The sequence below is a fragment of the Apis florea genome, unplaced genomic scaffold (assembly GCF_048593485.1).
Source record: "Apis florea isolate Af1SG1 unplaced genomic scaffold, ASM4859348v1 contig_3587_pilon, whole genome shotgun sequence".
Classification (NCBI taxonomy): domain Eukaryota; kingdom Metazoa; phylum Arthropoda; class Insecta; order Hymenoptera; family Apidae; genus Apis; species Apis florea.
The window spans coordinates 1,538,060-1,558,947 of record NW_028256789.1 but is presented as its reverse complement, the minus strand read 5'-3'; the positions used below and the strand labels follow the sequence as shown (position 1 = coordinate 1,558,947).

Genomic DNA, 20,888 nt, shown 5'->3' with positions numbered 1-20,888 from the left:
GGTACGGGCACGGATGTTGATAGAATCATCGGGGAGCAATGATGCGCATTTATATTTGTATCTGCGCGCGTCCAGATGTACCTATGTATCTACGCACCACTACGCAGGATGCGCGTTATCTTCAAATAGAATTCTGTAAAGCGATGCTAGAAATAGAGAATTCGTTGAATATCGTGCGCTTCCTGAGATCTGTCTCTCGTGACAGATTTTTGTAGTTTAATCAACTGCTTCTTGAAATTTGTCGATTTGATATTAAAATATATTCGATCGTGATAGAAGTTTGAAATTTTATTACACTATTAATTTATTTCTATCCGTAATTTTGTCACGAGTTCTGTCGATTCTTGATATAACGTAAAGCTGATATAACGTAGAAAAGTGCTAACTCGAGTCTTGATCCACGATAGTATCCTGTTGATATATATCCCTCGAGAATATTCGACGTTCCTATATCTAATGTCGTATCGCCACCAGCCGGAGATTTACGCCCGGAAGAGGTGTATATATATATATATCGAGATTTCGTCGTATGAGACAGGTGAAACCTTACCGGCTCTCGAGAAAAGCATGGATTTTTGGATCGTCTCGAAACTCTATTTTACACGATTCTTCGTCGTATCAAATTCTTTTGCAAATATATATATATATATGAACAACTTCCCGTCTCTCGTGAAATAATTTTTAAAAAATTAAATCGTAACGATCTATATTTTATAGAATAACTAAACAAATTTTAAAATTCTTCTTAAAAAATTGATCGCGCTTCAAAAAATTGTACACTTCGTAATTTGAATTAAATTTTTACAAGATTCGAGGGAATTAACAGACCCAGAAGAAATCCACTAACACTTTCAAGAATTTCGTCATTGCTATTCGTTCAAACGAATCGCAAACCGACCATCGTTTCCCTCGTTTCGCGCCAAATTTCGGTATTTTCTGTATCGTCGATCCTGGTCACGATTTCATTCATCGCGGCACTCAAATTCGCCGCCCTCTCAAATAGTTTGACGGGCAAGAGGAAATCGATAAGGAGAGGAAGGTCAGAGCTACTTACCGCGACTTGTTGACTGTTGGTGGGGCTAGGGCTTGGGCTGGGCGTCGAATTCGGGGTTGAAATTTCGCCCGACGTCGGCGAGATCGAGCCTGTGGTGACGGTGCCAATTGTTGGAAACGCTCGTGCCGGATCCGCCTGCCATTGCTTATGGATTTGCTGCGAGGTATCCCGGAATCTAGCACCCTAAAGAAAGAATAAAACAGCGTCGGATAAAACAGCGATCCGTGAAAATTCCACGAAATTCACTTTTTGTAATAATCGAACGGGAAATCATTGCCTGTTGTGTTCTCTGTTCCAAATTCTAATCGTTAATATTATAATATTAAGAAGAATTCGTGTCGTCGAGAGTAAATGAAGTGGATCGCGCGTCCATTCGTTGGGCGACGACAATTACGAAACGAGATGAAAAGGAAAAGAAAAAAATAGAACGTTGATATTAAAACGTTGTCATTAAAAAGGCGGACACGCGAATCTTCGAGGAATCAGAGCGCACGAGTCGCTTACGCACACCTCTGCACACATCGTAAATCGCACGATGACACAGTTCGATTAGTCGCGGATATTTGCCTCCGAACAATTGTATCGCGAACGATCGGCTGGCACGGTCCAATGAAAAACTGGTTTCGAAAGGCGCAGTTGTTCATTCTACGCAGTTGTTCGTACCGCGAAGAGGCACGAGTTTCTTCGAACGAACTCTTCTCCCGAAATGAATTATTGTTTCGAAACGATGAAAAAAAAAAAAAAAAAAGGAAGAAAAAACTCGAGAAAATTGTTCTACGCGCGTATTCCTCGGAATTGCCTTGCGTGAATATTGTCCTTTTGGAGAAGTTTCGAAAAAGAACAAACGTGTCAGACACGTTATTGTACGAAAGGTTCACGGACCTCTTGAAAACGTATCCACGAAACAAAAGATCACGTGCGATCGTGCCACACGACTAAACGGAACAACGTTTCTTCTCGCGGTACGATAATTATAGTTACGCAACCACCTGCCATAATAACGATTAGCATAGCGGTATAATGGAAGTCGTAAGTGGAACTGCTTGCTGCAGACGAGAAATGGTTCTAGAATGTTTCTCCTCTTCCTCCCTCCAAAACTCCCCCTCCTTTGAGATATTTTTCCGTGTAAAGGATCGAAAGCGTGGAGTGGATGCCCTCGAGTGGCGCAATCGAAATTAATTCCACGACGAATGAGGATAATTTCCGAGAACAGCGCTCCGTGTTTACCTCAAAATTACACAGCCGCGATTCCATCCATCGCGCATCGTGGCTAATTGCGCGTGCAATTGCATTTACCGATCGAGACAAGGAATCGCGTGGCCTGGACTGTGTTTTTTATTTTTCCTTTGCGTTACAGCTTAAACAAACCATAGCCACAAATTCACAATCTTCCCTCTATAAATTCTCCTCCTTCCTATTTTCTATGTTTCATTCTTTTATTTCCCTATTTCGTTTTTCTCGATCAATCGATAAACGCGCGAATGAAATTTAAAGAAGAATAAGGATCAAAAAATATTTTTTTACATCCACGATAAAATACGCACGACCTTTTTTTCCCCAAAATTTCCACGCGCTTCATTAATCCAACAACGACTCGTTTACAAAAATCCAATCGTCGCTCTACCACGATCGATCTTTCTTCGCGTTGCGTTTGAAAACGAGCACGGAATCTCCACGGTCACCCCTCCACCGGAGATAAATCCCGGATTTCTGGAATCCATTCGCGCAGGGACAACGCTGTAAATCTCTTGCCCGGATTAAATTTCGAAGATTCGCAAGAAACGAGTCGCGCGAGCAGTGAAAATTTGTCCCGCTTCGGACAATTAGACAAATCTATTCTTCTTTTTCTCTTAACGAAAAATATCAAATTTTTCCATATCATTTTTGCCTCAAAAAAAAAAAAACAATACCACTTATACACGCAATACTATTAAGCATATTTTGCTTATTATCGTTCCAACAATATACCACGAACTGGAAATTGTATTGCGCAACAATTATCGAATAACTTGGAAAAGGCCAAAGGTTATCTTTTTTTCCCACGCAATGTACATCAAATACCGTTACGTTAAAAGTCCAAGGAAAGATTAAATTTAAAAATTAATGAATCGCAAATTTCCAATTCATCCCCCCTCCTTTCCAACCGATTCTAATGTCAATAATCAAGAGAATGTAAAACTACTCGAGATCCGATATCCTCTCGATCGAGATTGCCCCCTATCCCTATACACGTCTATATACACCTCGACAATGATGCCGTAAGCGCGGCACGTTTATCTTCCTCTAACAGATATTACGAGGAAACGAGCACGGACAAACGTAGGAATTAAAGGGTAGCCGCGATTGAACGAACATCTCGAGATACGAGCGAGATCCGAGCACGATCCGAGATCGACGGATATACCCGGTCTCTGTCCAGTATCGATCCGGTGGATCGTGGGCAAGGGAATACGGTACACCGCGTTTACACCGGCCACGATCGCCTCCTCCTCCGTGTAAATAAAGGCGTGGTTTTAATTAAGCGACAAGCAGCCAACACACAGGCAGGGATTATGTAACACGCGTAATTAGGCAAGGGACGAAATATATATATATATGTATATGGAGGAATCGAGGTAAGTGAGATGTTTCGATCTCTCGAGGATGAAATATAAATTACGTACGTGTGTATATGTAATAGGGGAGGGGGTGAATACGAGGGATTAATTAAGAGACCGGCAGAAGAGATTACAATTTCTATTCGCGATAATGATAGTGTCTACGGAGTACACATAGTCGGCGTGAAGCGTTTATCTTAATTGCGCGAAGATTAATAAAATGGCGTGGGGGAAACGAGGGAAGTTCGTTCCGAGAAAGGCGCTTGAAACTCGTCCAAAAGTTATCACGATTGAACGGCGTCGTCACGGTTCGTCGATAACGTCAAGATCGCACGGTTGTTAAAAAAGGGGAACGAATCGATCATTAGTAGGCGGTATATCGATGAATTTGGAAAAATTTGGGGAGAAGAATCGTAACTCTCTCTGAGAATCGAGGATTTCGGGAAATTAGGAATGAAAATTCTGATATTTTCAATCGCGACGAAATTGATGAAAGTTTTGATGTTCGAAATTCATTCGCTCGAGAATTATTTGCGTTATTTACGCTTATCAAAGTGTTGTTAACTATCAACTGTATGCAATTACGTTGAACGGCCACAAAGTAGCGGAGAGAGGCTAATAAAAAAATTAATTGTCTCTAATCCATGCCGTTTAGCACGTGCGTCGTTTAATCAACAACGACGGCAACAAAGATCTTCGTGAACTCGAACTAAACGAGTAAAACGAGCCAGTCTGGAGCTTCCACGGTTCGGTTGGAACAGGCGTCAATGCGGCCCGATCAATTTTCCCGCCGCTCGTAAGTCACCGGAGCATGTTTCACCCGTGTACGTGTACGTGTACTCCCGCTTCTTCGTGCTCGTATCGCGCGGACAGGAATTACGTGATAGATAACGGTTAATCTTGCACGGTGATCTCGACGATCAGATATCGACTTTGATAAAGGAAAACACGCGGCGAGGGTGAAAGAAAACGCAGATATCGATCATTTTCCCGGGATCCGTTTCGACGCGACAACCTAGATCCTATCCGGCTTCTTGATTAATTTTAAAGCAAAATCAGGATGATCACGCGGTGATCGATTTATCATCACCGTCTCTCCGTTTCGTTACACATTGTATCCCCCGTTTATTATTAATTGCCACGGATAGATCAGACAACCGTCGAAGATATCGTGCCAATTAGCACGAGAGTGTCGCCCAAAAAAGACAGATACAAGATCCAGATAGGAAAGTATCGCTTATCGGACTCCTAGAAGACTTCACAACCGATGCGTTTCAAAGAGGGAGGGAGGGAGGGATGATAGAACGTAATTACGTTTAAACTGAAATTGATTAATGATCCATGTTCCCCTAACTAACTAATGCACGATCCACTCGACTCGGAAAAATTGCGCCTCGTCGCAACGTATATTCAACGTGTATATATATATATATACACATGAATATAGAAATTATTTATCTAGAATGGGCAACCTTGTTCCGGTTGAAACATCAATTTGCATTCTTTCGATGACGCAGAAACGGCGTGGCTTAATGGCCACCTGTAAAAACACAGCGACCTCAAGAGTATGATATATCGCCTAGCTATTCAGGTTTATAGGTTCGCGTTATATATTTTCTATTTTTGTTTTTCCAACCGCGTGCAAAATCTCTTTATTACGCGAGCCAATTTTCCCTATCTACCACAGCTATTATATAGATAAAGTTAAAACGTTCGATATATGTATACACATATATAAAATATATACAAAATATATGTATATACATATATAAAAAAAGGTTCCAACATTCGCTTCTCCCCTTCCCCTTCTCCTCTTTTTTTTTTTTTCTTAATACCTCGCTAAAGAGATCATCCAGTTCTTTTCGCGACAGCTTTGCCTTCATCCCGCGAGCATTCCCTCGCATCGAGTTTGCCCAGAAGTCGGCCGAATTATCCGCTCTGTCTTCTTCAACCAAGCCGAGAGACTTTTTCACACGCGATCCTCTCGCTACTGTTTCCTTCCTCTTCTCTCCTCCTCCCCCTTCACAATCCCCGCCCCTCTTTCTCTCTCTCTCTCTCTCCGCCTCAGAATCCGCTACGTCTTTTTAGATACACAAATAGTCGATGACGCGAGGCGAAAACCGCGACGGAAGGTCGCAAGCTAATGCCCATATCGCACGATCGGCCCTCACTTTTCGCTCGAGCCGACATCGTCGCGAGGAATGGCCTCGCGTCACTCTCCTTGTCCTCCCCGCTCCTCTCCTCGGCCGAGCGTCAATTAACGAAACGTGGAGCATCGACGATACCGCGATTCTCTCCAATTCTGTGAACGAAGGAGCGGATTAGAGCGTATTCGTGCACGCGGGGCTTTTACTTGGCGGGGCGGATATCGCGATTTTTCGCCCGTCCGCGATTCCGTCCACGCCCTGGATTCGCGTGACTTGGCGCAGATAGGGCACCGGGTCCTTCCCGAAACCGATATCGATTCGCGGCGCGTCCTCTTTCGCGATGGAACAACGGCTTTTACGTCGCGGTGAAATAACACCGAGGCGAGGTGGAATGGCATGGTCTGATCGAGGACAGGTGCAGGACAGGGTAGCATTCTCGTATCGATAATTTCTTTTCTTCTCATATTCGTTTTAATTCTTATCCATTCTTCCTTTTCTTAGTTTCCTGTATTCACTTCTTCGAACTCCTCATTACACGCGACTAGTATTATTAATTGTCGATTATCGTGTCATCGACAATTTTCTTCTTAACGTTATGCACGTAATTTCCTCCGTGTGACATCGAGTAATGTACAATATTCGATCAAGAAAGACGAGGTTAAATTCTTCGATCTGATTTCTCACGAGCACGTACGTATAAAGAGAAAGAGAGAAAAATTCGAGACGAAAGGATGATCGAAGGGATTGCGCGTGCCTCACACGTGACAAGTTTAACGTGCTCGAGCGACGAGGTGTCCAGGAATTCGGCAAGAGTTTAATTAAATCGAATCGATCGATCCTATGGGAATTCCAAACGTTCGATCCGCTATTTGGACACCCCGCTTGTCAGCCCTCCAACCGGTCCTCCAACCGCCCACGCCAAATTACCGACCTCTCTTTTCCCTCTCGACCGATCGCCCCTCCCCGCATCTCGTATTTCAGACCAGTGCTAAGATTTCGATCGATCGGCCATCGATACTACGGTAAGGGCGTGTAAAACGTGTACGGTTTCTCGACGAGGACGCAACGGAGAAATCGGCGCGATTCTCACGGGGTTTGATCGATGATCCAAGATTCCTGTCCATCCGATCCGTGATAATTCTTTGTTGATTCGTTCGTGATCTGTCGCGTGTGAAAACGATCAGGATAGAAGTGGCCAAGTGTGAAGTGGGGGAAACGAGAAAGATTGGCGAAGAGATTCGTGAATCGTCGGAGGAATTTGGGGGAGGAAAAATTTCCAGTATCTGGTTCCAGACACACTTGGCCCTGTGTTTGCACAGCTGTTTCACTTTTGCAAAGAGGCGGTCTGTTTTTAGGTCTGTTTTTTTTTTTATTGTTAAGACTTACTTACGTTTCGCCCGATCCCTATTTATCGCGAGACCGTCGAAAAGTTTCCAGAGGAAACTTTGATTCCTCCGAGCGGATTACTTTCTTTAATTACTTTCCCGATTCGGAAAGGAGGCGAGAAATTTACTGTCTCTTCGAAAATTCCTTGTTCTCCGTTAAACCTAAACACCGAATAATAAATCGAAGTTTGAAAGATCGAATCGCTTAGATCGCTGACTCTTAAATTCTAACCATCGAGTTTCGAAATCGAAAGGAATCGTATCGTTACTACGTTATCCAAACGTTATTTTTGCAAACGATCGACAACAGTCGGCATTCGATTTAAGATAACCCAACCAATAAATTTTTAAACCTCCAATTTCTCAAATTTCAAGCCAAGGTCAGGCTTCGAAAAAACCCTTTCGAAAAAACTGTCCCAGAATTCTCGACCACATTTTTCCTCGTTCGAAAACACGAGCAGAAGGATATCCACGTGAGAACGAAGCCGGACACGGGTCTGGCATAGCTCGAGGGTGGATAAACGATCTCTCGCTCGACCGGTCGGGGATCGAGATTGCACCGGCGGGTGAAAAGCTCGCCAGATCCTCGGCTCTAATTTAACCGTTGGAGGCCGTTTGTCGCTCTGTGACAACGGCTTTGTCCCGTTCACCGCGAGAAATTCAGGTTACCCGGCTTGGCCCCTCTTCTTTTCCCCGGAAAACCGATCGGTCGGCGGGCTTCACCTGCGCGCGCCTCTACGTAAATGTGTGCCACGCAGTTTCTCACGCGGTTATCGCGCGCCCACGTTCCCCTATATTAAAACAATATCGCCGCGCTTTCCATTTTTTTTTTTTTTTCCCCTTTTTTTCCAACGCCAACTTGTATTCCGCGTCGCCGATCCTGTACCGTTGCGAAATCGGCGGGGAAGAGAGGGAGGAGGGGGAAACAATCGATACGTTTCGTAACGCGCATCTGCACGCGCGGTGAATAAATATTTATACGAAAGTGCGAGCGCGTACAGTCGTTACCAGAAGGAAGGAATTCCCTTCCCTTTCCTTCCCAACTTTTGTTGTGTAAATAGAAAAAAAACGTACGCAACAAACGGCCCCGAATTTAACCTCCCATCCATCTCCTATCCGTCGTTGTTTCCTCGCGAGAAATATTCTGATTGAAAAGAAAACGGAAAAAGAAATCGGTTCGAGACGATTTTAAAAATTGTTCAACGCGCAATCGTTAAGAGCGTTAATATTAGAACAAAATCGACGCGACGACATATGAAATATTCATGAGACGAGATTGAAGTACAAGGACTTCGACCAAGATCGCAAATTGCTCGGTTTAATCTACGCCTAGCGAGTGACCAAGCCATTTTTAATCGAGTCCAATCGTTGTGCAACGAGTCGTATCGTATCACTGCCGCGTATCTTATCGAGTATCAAAATTTTCTTCTCTTCAGAACCTCTTCAGAAAGGCGGGGAGCGGTTTGCGAATAAACAAAGGATAAATTCGTCAGAGTGATTCATCGCGTCTGATCGAAACACGGTGCACTTAATCCGATAATCGACGACCGAAAGCACGCGAGAAGCAAGCACACTGCGAGTTTCTCACGAGCTGCGAGGACGGAATCGCGCGCTACGTGCTCCCGCGCGTGTCCACGTATCACGACTGGCAGAGATGGTGGCGCGCACGATCCACCAGTTCTCTCGCGCCGCACGGGACGGGGAAGGATATTTCTAGTAAATATTTATCCGTACAGCTGCCGGAAGATACCACGCAACGTCCGCCTTTGTAGATCTCCTTTATCCCCCCCCCCCACCCACCCGCACCCGAAACAATAAAACTTTCACGGGGACGAGGCCGATGCTAATGACGCAATGCTCCTCCGTTCCTCCCCACCCGGATTCAGGGATCGGACTTAATTGAATTGAAAGCTTCTCCTCGAGTGCTCGATTTTAAACGTCCCTCTGCCCACTCCTCCATCAAGTGTCCCTCTTCGAAATTGCAATTTAATTATCTTTGAACGCTCGTAAAAGCGGGCGAGCATAGGACGAGTGGTGGTCGTAGCGCGCCGAAACTACGACGACGACGATGACGACGCTTCGAACGGAGCGTAATTCGATCAAACGGAGCCAATTTTACCGAGGCGCGCGCACACACATACACGCACAGGCACAGTTGGTTAATCGTTCACGGATCCTCTCAACTTCTTCTCGATAGACACGTCACTATCCATCGACGAGCGTGGATTAAATCGATCGAGATTCGACGGGTAGACATTCGAATCGAATCGATCCACCACGGATCGGAGCGTGATGCGTTAAATGTCGGAGAGAAGAAATGTCGCGTAAACACGCGAGCGAGAAATTTTCCGCCGGCACGGAAATGTCCGCAGCTTGGAGGCCAACTCTCGCCCGACCAACGTGCGCTTGCACGTATGCGCGTACCGCAACTGGCCGCGGAGATCACGCGGAACAAGAAGCTAGACCGTGTGTCGCATGTGCACGCGCGCCCCCCCTCGACCACCTCCTCGCTTCGTGGATCGCCTCGTCGTGAATGCGGATCGCAGCCAGCTTAAGCTTTTAGGCTTCTCTTCTCTCCTCCTCGGGGAATCGAAATTTAGTTTCAAAACGTTTCAAAAAGAAAAATGGGAAGGAGAGAGAGAGAGAGAGAGAGAGAGATTCGGATGGTTGGAGATTGGGCGCGGTTTTCGTGGAAACTTTAAACTTTTCGCATCGCTTTTTTTTCGATTTTCAAAATGGTAAAAATTTCATCGTTTCGCGTCTCGAAACGTGCACTACTGAAAATATGTATATCGGTATTCGATTCATCTTGTATTCGACGTTTTTAAAAATATTTTTTTCCCACGTTTATAAAGGAAACGACGGACCGTATTGTTCCATCGGAAGGTTGATGAATCGAATACAAAGTTTCCGTGAAACTTTCCGCAGGTTATACATTCCTCCTCCTGCGTAACGCGATAAGAGTTTTTATCGACTATTTTTCTTCATCACGACTAATTTAAAAAAAGAAAAAAAAAGAAGTATTTCACAATTCCCCTCGCTCTCGAATTATTTTCAAACTTATTTTCTCGAGCTGACGAATCAACCGTTTAAATTCGTCTCTCTCTTTTCTCTCACTCTCTTTTTTTTTTTTTTTCGAACGAGGCTACATGTTCCATACCACCACGAATCAACGAACCGCGCCACCGTCGCCGCACACAGATTTTAACCGTTCCTTTTTATCGCCTCGGTTATCTTCGCGAATTCCCGCAAATATTGTCGCGGTGGTTTCGCTGGGGGGAAGAGAGCGAAGCTCTGGAATGTAGACGAGGGGCATGTAGGGAGGGGAAGGGGACTATAAACTGCAGCAGGAGTCCCTGCAGTCGCGGCGATGCGGACCGAACGCCTGCTGTGCTTGCGTAACCAATCGGACCTTGTGCTTGGCGGCAAGAATTGAATGAACTCGTGGACGAGAAATTGGTCCAGAAATTGCTCGTCCTTTGTTCGCCGATATTTCGTCGTCCACCACTTTCTTTTTTTTTTTTAATATTTTTTTGCTTGGTTCCGCTCTTGTTCAAAAAGATTGGCTAATTCACGCGACACGCAACGCACGGTGGAAATATGATGGAAGGCATATGTGGGCTTGATTATTACGATTATTTCCGCTAGTCCTGGATACATTTATTAAGAATAGTTGTACGAATATCGTGTAACACCACGTAACGGAGAATCTTGATATCTTTGTACGAATCTTTAATATATTTTATTTAAGGACAGTTTCGAGAAAAGAATATTCATTTTTGAATATTCGAGATAAATAAATGAGAGAAGAATTTTCTTCTATTTGTTCGTCCGCAACCAATGATGTGAAAAGGCTTGGTGTTCGACAGAGAGAGAGAGAGAGAGAGAGAGAGAATTTTTTCCAAATGAAACATTTGAATTCTACGAAGAGAGTAGTTTTGAATGGGCTGTCACTCCGGATTGATGTAACAACCGGTTCTTGGACAAGTTGGCGCAGCACTGCTGCCAATGAAAGAGAACGTAATGCGTTATTAGCATCTTGGCGGGCGCTTTAACAATCGGCCTTCGCCGAGGAAGGAACGGAAATTGCGATAACACCGATAATCGAGTAATCAAGATCGACAGAATTCATCGCGAGGGGGTTGGTTCGAGCTCTGTCTGGATTCACGAATATCGAAACACGAATTGGCTCCAACATCCGCTCTCTCGTTCTTCCCCTACGATACTTATTTAAAAATCTTCTTTTTACAAAAAACATTCTCTTCCATCCCGCCTAGGGAAGAAGAACGTTATTATTATTATTATTAAAATTTCGAGAGAAAGATAATCGAATCTCGATTTTCATAAATCGAATAAAGACGAATATTTCCATAAATCTGATAAACCTATCCTCGCTTCGTTTCCTCTGGAATCCAAAATTCAACGCCCGATCACGCATCCTTTCTCGACTCCACATCTCTCTTCGATCCTCTCGACTTCGATCCAACGCCAGCCAGATATCCATCGAAGAAAAAGCCGAGGTGTAACACGTGAGCGGGTTGCGGAATAAGGTGGGCACGACACCCACGTGCCCCGACACGCACACGCTTGCCGCTAGTGGAAAAAGGCTGCCCTCGACACGACCCACGCACGCGTGCAACCCTGGTCCGGTAATGTTGGAGTCGTTTGCACGAGAACGAGTTCCTTTCCGGCGGTGCCGACACGTGTAAACACACACGGAGAGGATGGAAGAACCCGAAGAGTGGAAAAGGCACGCGTCATCGAGTCGGGCGCATCATCGAGCAAGGACGCGAGGAGGCAACAATGGAGTCATAAGGAAGTCGGCCCGCTGAGTTATGAGACATTGTCCGCCGACCTGTCTCTCTCTCTGGCCCATAATTGCGTGCCGATCGGGTGATTCGCGGAATGCAATTTGTTCTCCTTCGACTCGAGTTGGGGATTCGTCTCGCGTCCGACTCGATAATTAAAGCCCGACGATAATTAAAGCCTCGAAACGATCGCTGCCTTTGGCCCATTGTTCCCTATTGATGAACGTGGGGGGCTGACCACGATTCGGACCACGATGACTCAGGCCAAGTTTTGAAAATACGGAACGTATGGGATGGAAGTTCGAGAGAAAGTTTTTTTCGAATCGAAGGAAATGGAAATATGGGAATCGTTCGCCCTTTTTTTTTTTTTTTTGAACGGAATTTTTTTTCGAACGATCGTGGAATTGTTACACGTTAGTTTCGTCGAGGAGTACACAAGTTTCGCTGCTCGAGGCGAGCGTTGCACACGTACGTACGCCGCTATCGCTCATCGTAAAGTCGAGCAGCAGTTTTTCCATGAACGTTATCGCGACAACGAGCGAGCAATAGTCGGTGTTTGCACGCGTGTGCACGTTATTACGGCTCGGATTTTAATGCTACCACCGGGTTCGTTCGTTTCTCGTTTTATGAATCAACGATCCGAAATGCAGCGAATGTCGAAATATCGAGTTTTAAGTTTCGAGCAGAGAAAAAATCTCGCGAATACGATACGTATTAAAAAAAAGAGAGGGGAAAAAAAAAAAAGAAAAAGAAGTAAAAAATTATCGCAATTCGACGATTCCTCGACGAGAAATATAACACTTTCCTTCGTGACGCGATACGCGTGAATCATTTCCGATCTTTTCGTCTCGCACGCGTAAACGCGCAAGAGGAATCGTGTTTTATTTCCGAGTAGAGGCAGACGATCAACGACGGACAACGGCGCGTTTTCGTGCCGCGGTCGAATGACAGGAGAGCCGAGGAGAAGGAATGCAAACACTGGAGAACAGTGTACGCCTCGGTTATACACACACCTCCGTGGGTGGCAGATTAAAGTGGGTGGCTGGGCAGACTGGTTGCTCGATCGGCGGAGAGCGCCAAAGCTCGAGTGTTCATCGTGTTTCGAACACTGGACGAGACCGTAACCTTTTCGTTTATCATTCCTTCGACCTTCGAGGCGACGAGGCGAACAGCCCACGAATCGTGAAGCTGCGGCTCGATCGAGAATACCTCTTCGACGAGGCTTCGCTCGACGAGCAGATTATTTGTTCGGCCGAATCTTGCCAATCTCCGTCCTTGCACGAAGTAGTTCTAGAATTTCTCTTCTTTCTTTTTTTTTTCTTTTTCTTTCTTTTATTACTGCTTTCCCTTTCGTATCGAATCTCACATCATTCCTTCGTCTCATCGACGCGAAAAAGAGTGCTGCTCTTTTCAATCTTCTGTCCCCTTCCAAATAACAATATACATCGATCGGATCCAGATCGTTCCAGATCCAGTTCGAAACAAACAATATCCGGCCGAGCTTAGCAACCGCGATAAAGCACGTCGACGATCGTTTAATCGTCGGTCAAAGCTCCCTGGTTCCCGCTCAATTACGGGGCCCGTCGTTGTCATTTGCCGTATAGTGGCTCGAAGAATGAAGAATGAATGAATTCTCTTCGTCGACTTGGTAGGCCGTCCCTTATCTGCGTAGTACAACCAAGCCTTTCCATGTTTACTCCCGATAAGGCGGCACGATCGATAAGGGGAGTGCACGAGCAGATGTCGATTCGTCTCACTGACCCACATACACATACCTACGCGTGATTAAGCGCAAATCTTCGTCCAAATCTTCGTGCAAATCGAAGAAAGAAAAGAAGAAGAAGAAATCCTGGAGATCCTGCACTTTCAGAATTCGAAACTCGTCTTCTTCTTTTCGGGCGAGGATCCCCCCCGAATTCTCTTTCGAGGGTACCGATCGAGAACGTAATCGATCGAGACTCCCTGACCCAATTCCTCTCCATGAATAATAACGAGTGACCGGATCACCTTTGAGTTACGACTTTCTTTAGCCGCACATCTTGAACGTTTTACGCGTTAACCCACTTCGACTGTTCGTATATATATATATATACACGTATATGAAAGATCCATCCGATCGGATCGTGTTTGTTCTCGCTTCGCGTTGCTCTCTTTCGGTCGGAAGGTTTACCAAGCGTGCATATGAATATATATATATACGCGTTCCTCTCGTCGCGACGAGGCATTTTTCCCCGGCACCTCGACGGTCCGCATGCGGTCGTCCACGCAATAAGGAAAGAAAGAACAAAGTTCGATTGCACTCGATTGACTCGGCGCGGTCAAGTGTTAGTAGTCTTCTCGAGCGAGAGAAAGAGGAGGCCACTTCGATCGAGGGGTTCTCCTGTCTGGTCTGTCACGATCGATCAGTTATATACACTTGGCGTGTCACGTCGCGTAGTATTTTTGCGCCGGTTACTTTGCAGTTTTAGCAGATAGCTATTCTTGGATTTCTCGAATGCCGCGTTTGGGAAAAATCCTGGATGTCTCGCCAAAAAATGTTACCTCTCTCTGTGTTTCTCTGTGTTATTAAATTATTACAATTCTTTTCAAACTAGAATAGAAATCTGCGTTATATTGTTCTCCTCCGATTTTGGAATTTCGTCGATTCCAAAACTGTTTGCTTGCAATTCATGCTATGCTTTCAAAACATTTTGATCTTTTCAGTAAAGTCAATTTCAACGAGTTATAATACGTAAATATAGTTCTTATGTACAGGCACGTGCCAGCGAATATATCAATTGATATCGCTTTAAATTCGGGACAGTTGTGTATCAGGCAAACGTGTACGTGCAAGCTCGTAATTAAAACGTCCAAACCAGGTGTGCGTTTTATAAAGCGAAAAGCATATAGGCAGCCAAATTATTCGAGCAAATGTTTAGCTCATTTTCGACTTGAAAGAAATTACCCGTTTACCCGTCGCTCAAAATTCTTCCTCCAAAGTTTACCATTCTTCTTTCCCTTCTCGTCCAATTCCAATTTAATCACTCGAGACGAAATTTGCGATTATCGTCCTGAATCACGGTAATATCACGAACGAAGAGAGAGAGAGAGAGAGAGAGAATTGTTGTGAACGACGCCTAATATATCGATGTAGCCGAAGGTCTGGAAGAAGAAGTGCGGAGGGATGAGAGGCGAGGCTGTTCGCCGATGTTATGGTAGCCACGGCTTCAAGGTCGTCGGGATCACCACGAGGACGTGGCCGTTTCACCAATCGCGGCTCGCCACAGCCGCGCGATCCTTTGAAAAACGAATCCGGCCGCGTGTTACGCGTTTTTGTTACGTTCCCATCCAGAAGCTCGAGGAGCGGACCTACCTCGCGTGCTCCTCTGCAGTTACATCATTTCGATTCGAGTCCATCCGATTAATCTTTCCCTAATTTCTCGAATTATTCACAGGTATTTCGATTCACGCGAAACTGATTTACGATTCGCCCGTTTAAGCGCCTTAAGCGCTTCCTTCTCCCAGTACAACTTCTCGGGTATCTTAATATTTAAACCGTTTTCCCCCACCACCGACCGATTAATTAATACGCGAAACTAACGCGGAGAATTTCATCGAATTTCACGGGGATTAACATAACCAGCCGAGGGAAGATGAACGAAGAAAGTGAAACGAGAGTAACTTTCCTCCATACCTTTTTTCATCGATTACCAGGCTATCCTCCCCTCGCTTAATTAAGCAGGATAAGCTAAGAGAATAATCCCCCCGAAATTTTCTCCCCGTTTCTCGTTGCTTCGCGATTTATTAATTGTTCCTCGAAAGTACATTTTCTCTCTTCTTTCTCTTCCCTTGTTCCTGGAATAAGCAAAAAAAAAGGGGAAAAAACACAGAGATTTATAGGGGGGCGTGATGGCGAGGATCGAAATATAATTCAGACGGTTTACGATACTCTAGGGGCTACCTTATACGATAATGAAAAACACGTGCTTTGCGGGGAATGGAAAGAGAGTTCCGTGGACGTTGTAAAGTAAAGCCGCGTGCAACGGCCCCCGCCATAACGGTACACCGCCCCCCCCCCCTCCCGTTTATCATCGCCAAGGATCGAAGGATTCCGCCACGAGAGGAATTACGTCACTGCGCCCTGCTAAACGCCTACGTGTTCTCCAATGCGCGGGTCCAAGCGATCATTGGACGCGACGAGAAGTCGCCGTTTTTCTACGCGAAAAGAATCCGCCTCGGCCACTTTCTCTTCCGGTCTCGAGGCTGACACAAAAGAAGGCGAGAGAGAGAGAGAGAGAGATTCGGACGGAGAAATAAAGATCGATCGATGCGATGCGTCGAACGAGGAAACGTCTTGACAGATATCGCAGTCCCTGCCTCTCGTTAAGGTCCATTTCATCCTGATTGAACCAGAAAAAGAGTGAGAAGAGTGAGTTACGTATATCGTTCCGATTTTCATTGGCCGCGGCCAATTTCTCATCGCTTCTTCGACACGTATGAACGCGCACCGCGATAAATCTGCTTTCGCATTAGCGGCCGTGGTCGATCTAGAAACCGACAAGAAGAAATTGCTTACGCGAGGTGGAACGGATCGTAATGACGCTCCACTCGCCTCGCCGATACATGCATCGTCGCCGTTCTTTCCAATCTTCCTCCAACATATAATACATATATATATATATGTATATACACGATCGAATATACGTGTAATCTCTGTATAATTATTAAAATTGACATCGATTATACATCCCATTACGGATTGATTCCGAGAGAAACGAAAATTGCCGGCCACGATTTTTGAATTTGCCTCATCCTTTCGAAAGGAAAGCAATCCCTATTTTTCCATCCCCGGATTTCTCTCTATCTTTCCAGATCTAGAAAGACCTTGTATCGAACGAACCGCGAACAGAAAAGAATCCTGTGTTTCGTTTCAACGTTCAGAAGAAGAATTCCTCGGTTGGAATGAGACTACGCGACAATGGAAACCTCTGTTGGAACGAAAGGAACGTAAAAATAGCCCAGCTGGGAAGAGAAGTGGCTTCGAGAGCAATATCCCCGATACATCTTTTCCACCATCCGAGCGCGAAACCACCCTTTTCCGCCACCGTGAACGCGAGCGTCGAACCTTGAAAACCTTGGGAGCCGCGAATAGGAATAGCCGCGCAACGTGTACACACTCCAACGTGTTCTTAAACGTCGTTAAATCGATTCGCGCCAGAGGGGACTCGCGCGATCGTGACAGCCGGCCGTGAATCTAGCCGCCGACACTTGTAAACGTGGCTTTAAGGTTGGCAAAGGGGTGTAGACAACGGTGGGACAAAGTGGCCGCGGTGTACGCCGTGGTGTAACGGCCGTGCGGTTACCGGTTTATCGCGCGGGAATGCATCCACCAGACGCGCACAATGAAGAAAAGGAGGAGGCGCGCGAAGGCACCCAGGCGGTTCAACAACTCGCGAAACGGCCTTCCAACGCGAATTCGACCCGCTGGCGACCAACGAACGCCGCTTGATTAATATTTCTAATTACCCGGCTCGGTTTCTTCTCGCCTAGCTACGCAGTCCTCCCGCCTGCCAATTAGCCTAGGTACCTCGTAAACGCCGTAAATGATACCTTCTGTCTGCCTCGTTTAATCCTCCTCTCGTTACACAACACAACAGGTGACACGGGTTGTTGGAGACTCGAAGCGATCGATCGTATTCCCACCTTTTCCTTACATTTTCTTCACACGTGGGATGGATTTTCGGGATAAGTTGAATTTTAAGATAATTTTTTAAGATGGAAATTTAAAGATCGTCTCCATCGGACGGATCTTTCGAGAGAGATTTAATTTTCTCTCGATCCGGCTCAGACTTGTTTCAACGGTTATTGAACCTCTCGGATGGATGGATGGATCGTTGATGAACCTTTCGCATTTAATCCTCGAATACGAATGAGATTTAGATGTAACGATAAATATTGCGAGCATTTTTTCACGAATTTTACTGGAAGCATCTAATCTTTGCACGGATCGATACGATTCGACGCATCTGGTCCATCGTTAAACTGGAGGAAGGTAACGAAGCATCAGGATCCATTCATCCGCCAGGCGTGGATCGGGTAACGGCCGATATCCCATTGATCATTCGTAGAAATTCGAACAAGTTGGAAAGTAGGAATTCTTGATCGATACGACGGCTGGTTTCTGAGCCAAGCTTGATCAACATCAATCGTAAATAATCTCTCGAATCGAATCACGGCACCTCCTTGCTATCTTCATCTTGGTACGTTCGTTTAATCATTCACCCTTTCGAGCGGTAATTAACGTCAAATGACGTTTTCTGCTCGTCACGGTGGATAAGAGCAGCTTCCTCTGCCACCTTCCTCTTCTTTTATTTCGCGATTAACACGAAAATGGCTGGAAACTAGTCGTGGATCGTCGATCGCCCACGCGAATCACTGGCACGCGGTTGAGCACGGTTAATCGATTCGTGTTCCCCTCGTAAGTGACTCTCTCGAGCAGGCTGATTAATAGTCGTAATTATTATCCTTTCCATCCCACCTTCCGTCGAACGATTTTTCTTGTTCCGTAAAATATATATCGACTCGTGCATTCGAATCGTGCGTTACTCGATGCTAATACCGTTCGTTCAAACGATCGGGAAACGATCGAATCGTTGATCGATCGATCGCTGCTAATGACAACTAACAGCCCACTTATCGATCGATCGTGAATCGGGCGATAAAAAATTTATCCAACATTTCCCATTTTCTTTCTCCGAAGGAAGACTAGTTCACGATCGTTGACCATGGACAAGGCGATATTGGCCGGTGACTAACGGGCTCCCACAGACGTGATAAATTGGCGTGTAAGCGGTTCTGGCGATACAGCGATTCTTTTGCCGTCATTTCCCGATGAACCGTTCGTGGAAAGAGGATGATCGAGCTCTATCTCTTTCCAAGGATAATGTCGCTCGTTCATTATTGTCGCTCGAAATATATTTCTCCATAATTTCTTCGTACGAATATCTCGCAATAAGTAATGTTTCAGATCTGTTCGGAAAAATTATTGTTTGGTCTGGAAATTGTATTTTTCAATATTACCATGTAACAAAGCTTCGAGAGATCCACAATAGCGAGGGAGATTCTTGCAACGAGAGATTGTACGCGATGCTTTGAATACAGAAAGCGGGAAGTTTACGTTACGAATCTTCAATTGAAAGCTGTTTCGGGGGAATCGGGTTTCAGGAAGCTTAGAAATATTTGACCGGACCAATTTCACGGATCCGTACGACCGCTTTCACTTCCTTCTTCCTAAAAAGTCATAACTTTTTCATCGTTTTTGATCCTCGAAATTACGTCGTTGTCGTGCTCGTTTAACCAAGGTTTTGAAATTCTCCATCCGGATAAGTCCGTTGCCTTTTACGTTGAAACGTCGGCAATCAACCTGGATTTCTTTCGATGGGCCAAGCAAATCTCGAGCGAACTTGAAATAATCGAAGGAATTGCCGATTGGAAAAAGCTCGGTTGCCAGCTTCTTTTCCCTCGGTTTAATCGCCCGACCGATCCAGTCCCTGGTTAAGCACGAGCAGAGAAAAAGTTCTCTTTAAAGATAATCGATAAGATAGGAAAACAGGTTCTGCTTTGACCGTGATTTATCCTCAACTTTTCATCTTCCACTCCTATATATATACTTTTTTAAGAATAATCCAATGAACGTATTCTCGTAATAATTATCAAAAGTACTTTTATCGAATACGGCTCGATGTAAGAAATAATGATCGGAAGTTTGGATCGAGACAACGGATGACCTGGCACGAATTTCCTCTACCAAGAATCCGATTGGCCAGGAAATTTGACAGCGGACAGACACTGGCGGCCGCTCCCTGGTTAAGCTCTAATCGCATTAAATTGTTTCGCAGTCTGCCAATTGATCACGTTCGATGCTACATCGGGGAGCGGCTCGCCGCTTAACATCAACTCCTCGCCGATTAGATACCATGCGAATACTGCGCTTCGCCAACATCGCGCTTGACATTGAACATATCCGTATCACCTTTCGTATCGCGGCTCGACATTGCCCGTTTCGATCAAAGGTACGCGCATTCGTTTATTCACCGATAACGACACGAAGGATACGACAGATCGGCCTTCGATCAATCTCTTGGAAGAAAATTTCTTTTTCGAGCAAAGCTCTCTGTACGCGAGAGCTCGTTGTTTGTATTTTTCGAGAGCGATCTCTGATATTTTGCGGTCAGATTTCATCTTTTTTTTTTTTTTTTTTTTGAGAGCTCGCCTCTTTCCTTCGTCGAGAAGTGTTAATGACGCTAATGCATCGACCTCGGCTGAAGCCGCGCACAGCATCAATATTCATTAGCGCTTCGTTCCTCCGCGTCTAACCCACAAACCCAGTGCGCGTGTGGACCCTTCTTCTTCCAGCCTTTCGAAAGATTCCTTTTCGGACAATTCACGCGATCGCCACGTGTTTGCTCGCCTCGGTCAGGGTTACATTTCTCAGGTAGAGAAGCGACGTGGATTTCGTAGCTGACTCGTTAACCCTTTCGAATATTATTACACACCGATTAAGGAAAATATTTACATTGCATTGAAAAAGTATAACGATTCCACATCTACAGATATATATATATATACATTCCAAAATTTTCAAATACGAAACGAAAATATAATCCGATCTTCGAGATCCGTCCACACGAGGCTCCGTTACTCGGGGATCCAGTGATCTCCGTGCAGCGTGAAGCGTGCAATATCGATTTATCGCAGGGGGCCTTATTGAAGTAGCACGCGCCTCGATACGCGCTGCACGCGCGCGAGCTGGCTCTCGACAAAGGAGATCCGTTTCACGGCGAGACACCGATTCGCGCAGTCGTCACGCCCACGTACACGGCTTTTCTGTCCCCCGTGAAACTACCGGAATGCCACGG

General features: G+C 45.4%; 1 protein-coding gene across 1 annotated transcript in view; it reads right to left on the bottom strand.

Moving 5' to 3' along the window:
• by (focal adhesion protein tensin) overlaps positions 1-20,888 on the bottom strand; it is a 146,203-nt gene that overhangs the window by 60,633 nt on the left and 64,682 nt on the right. The window contains 1 exon segment of the mRNA XM_086914406.1: positions 1,055-1,237. Coding sequence (XP_086770532.1) covers positions 1,055-1,237 — 183 coding nt within the window.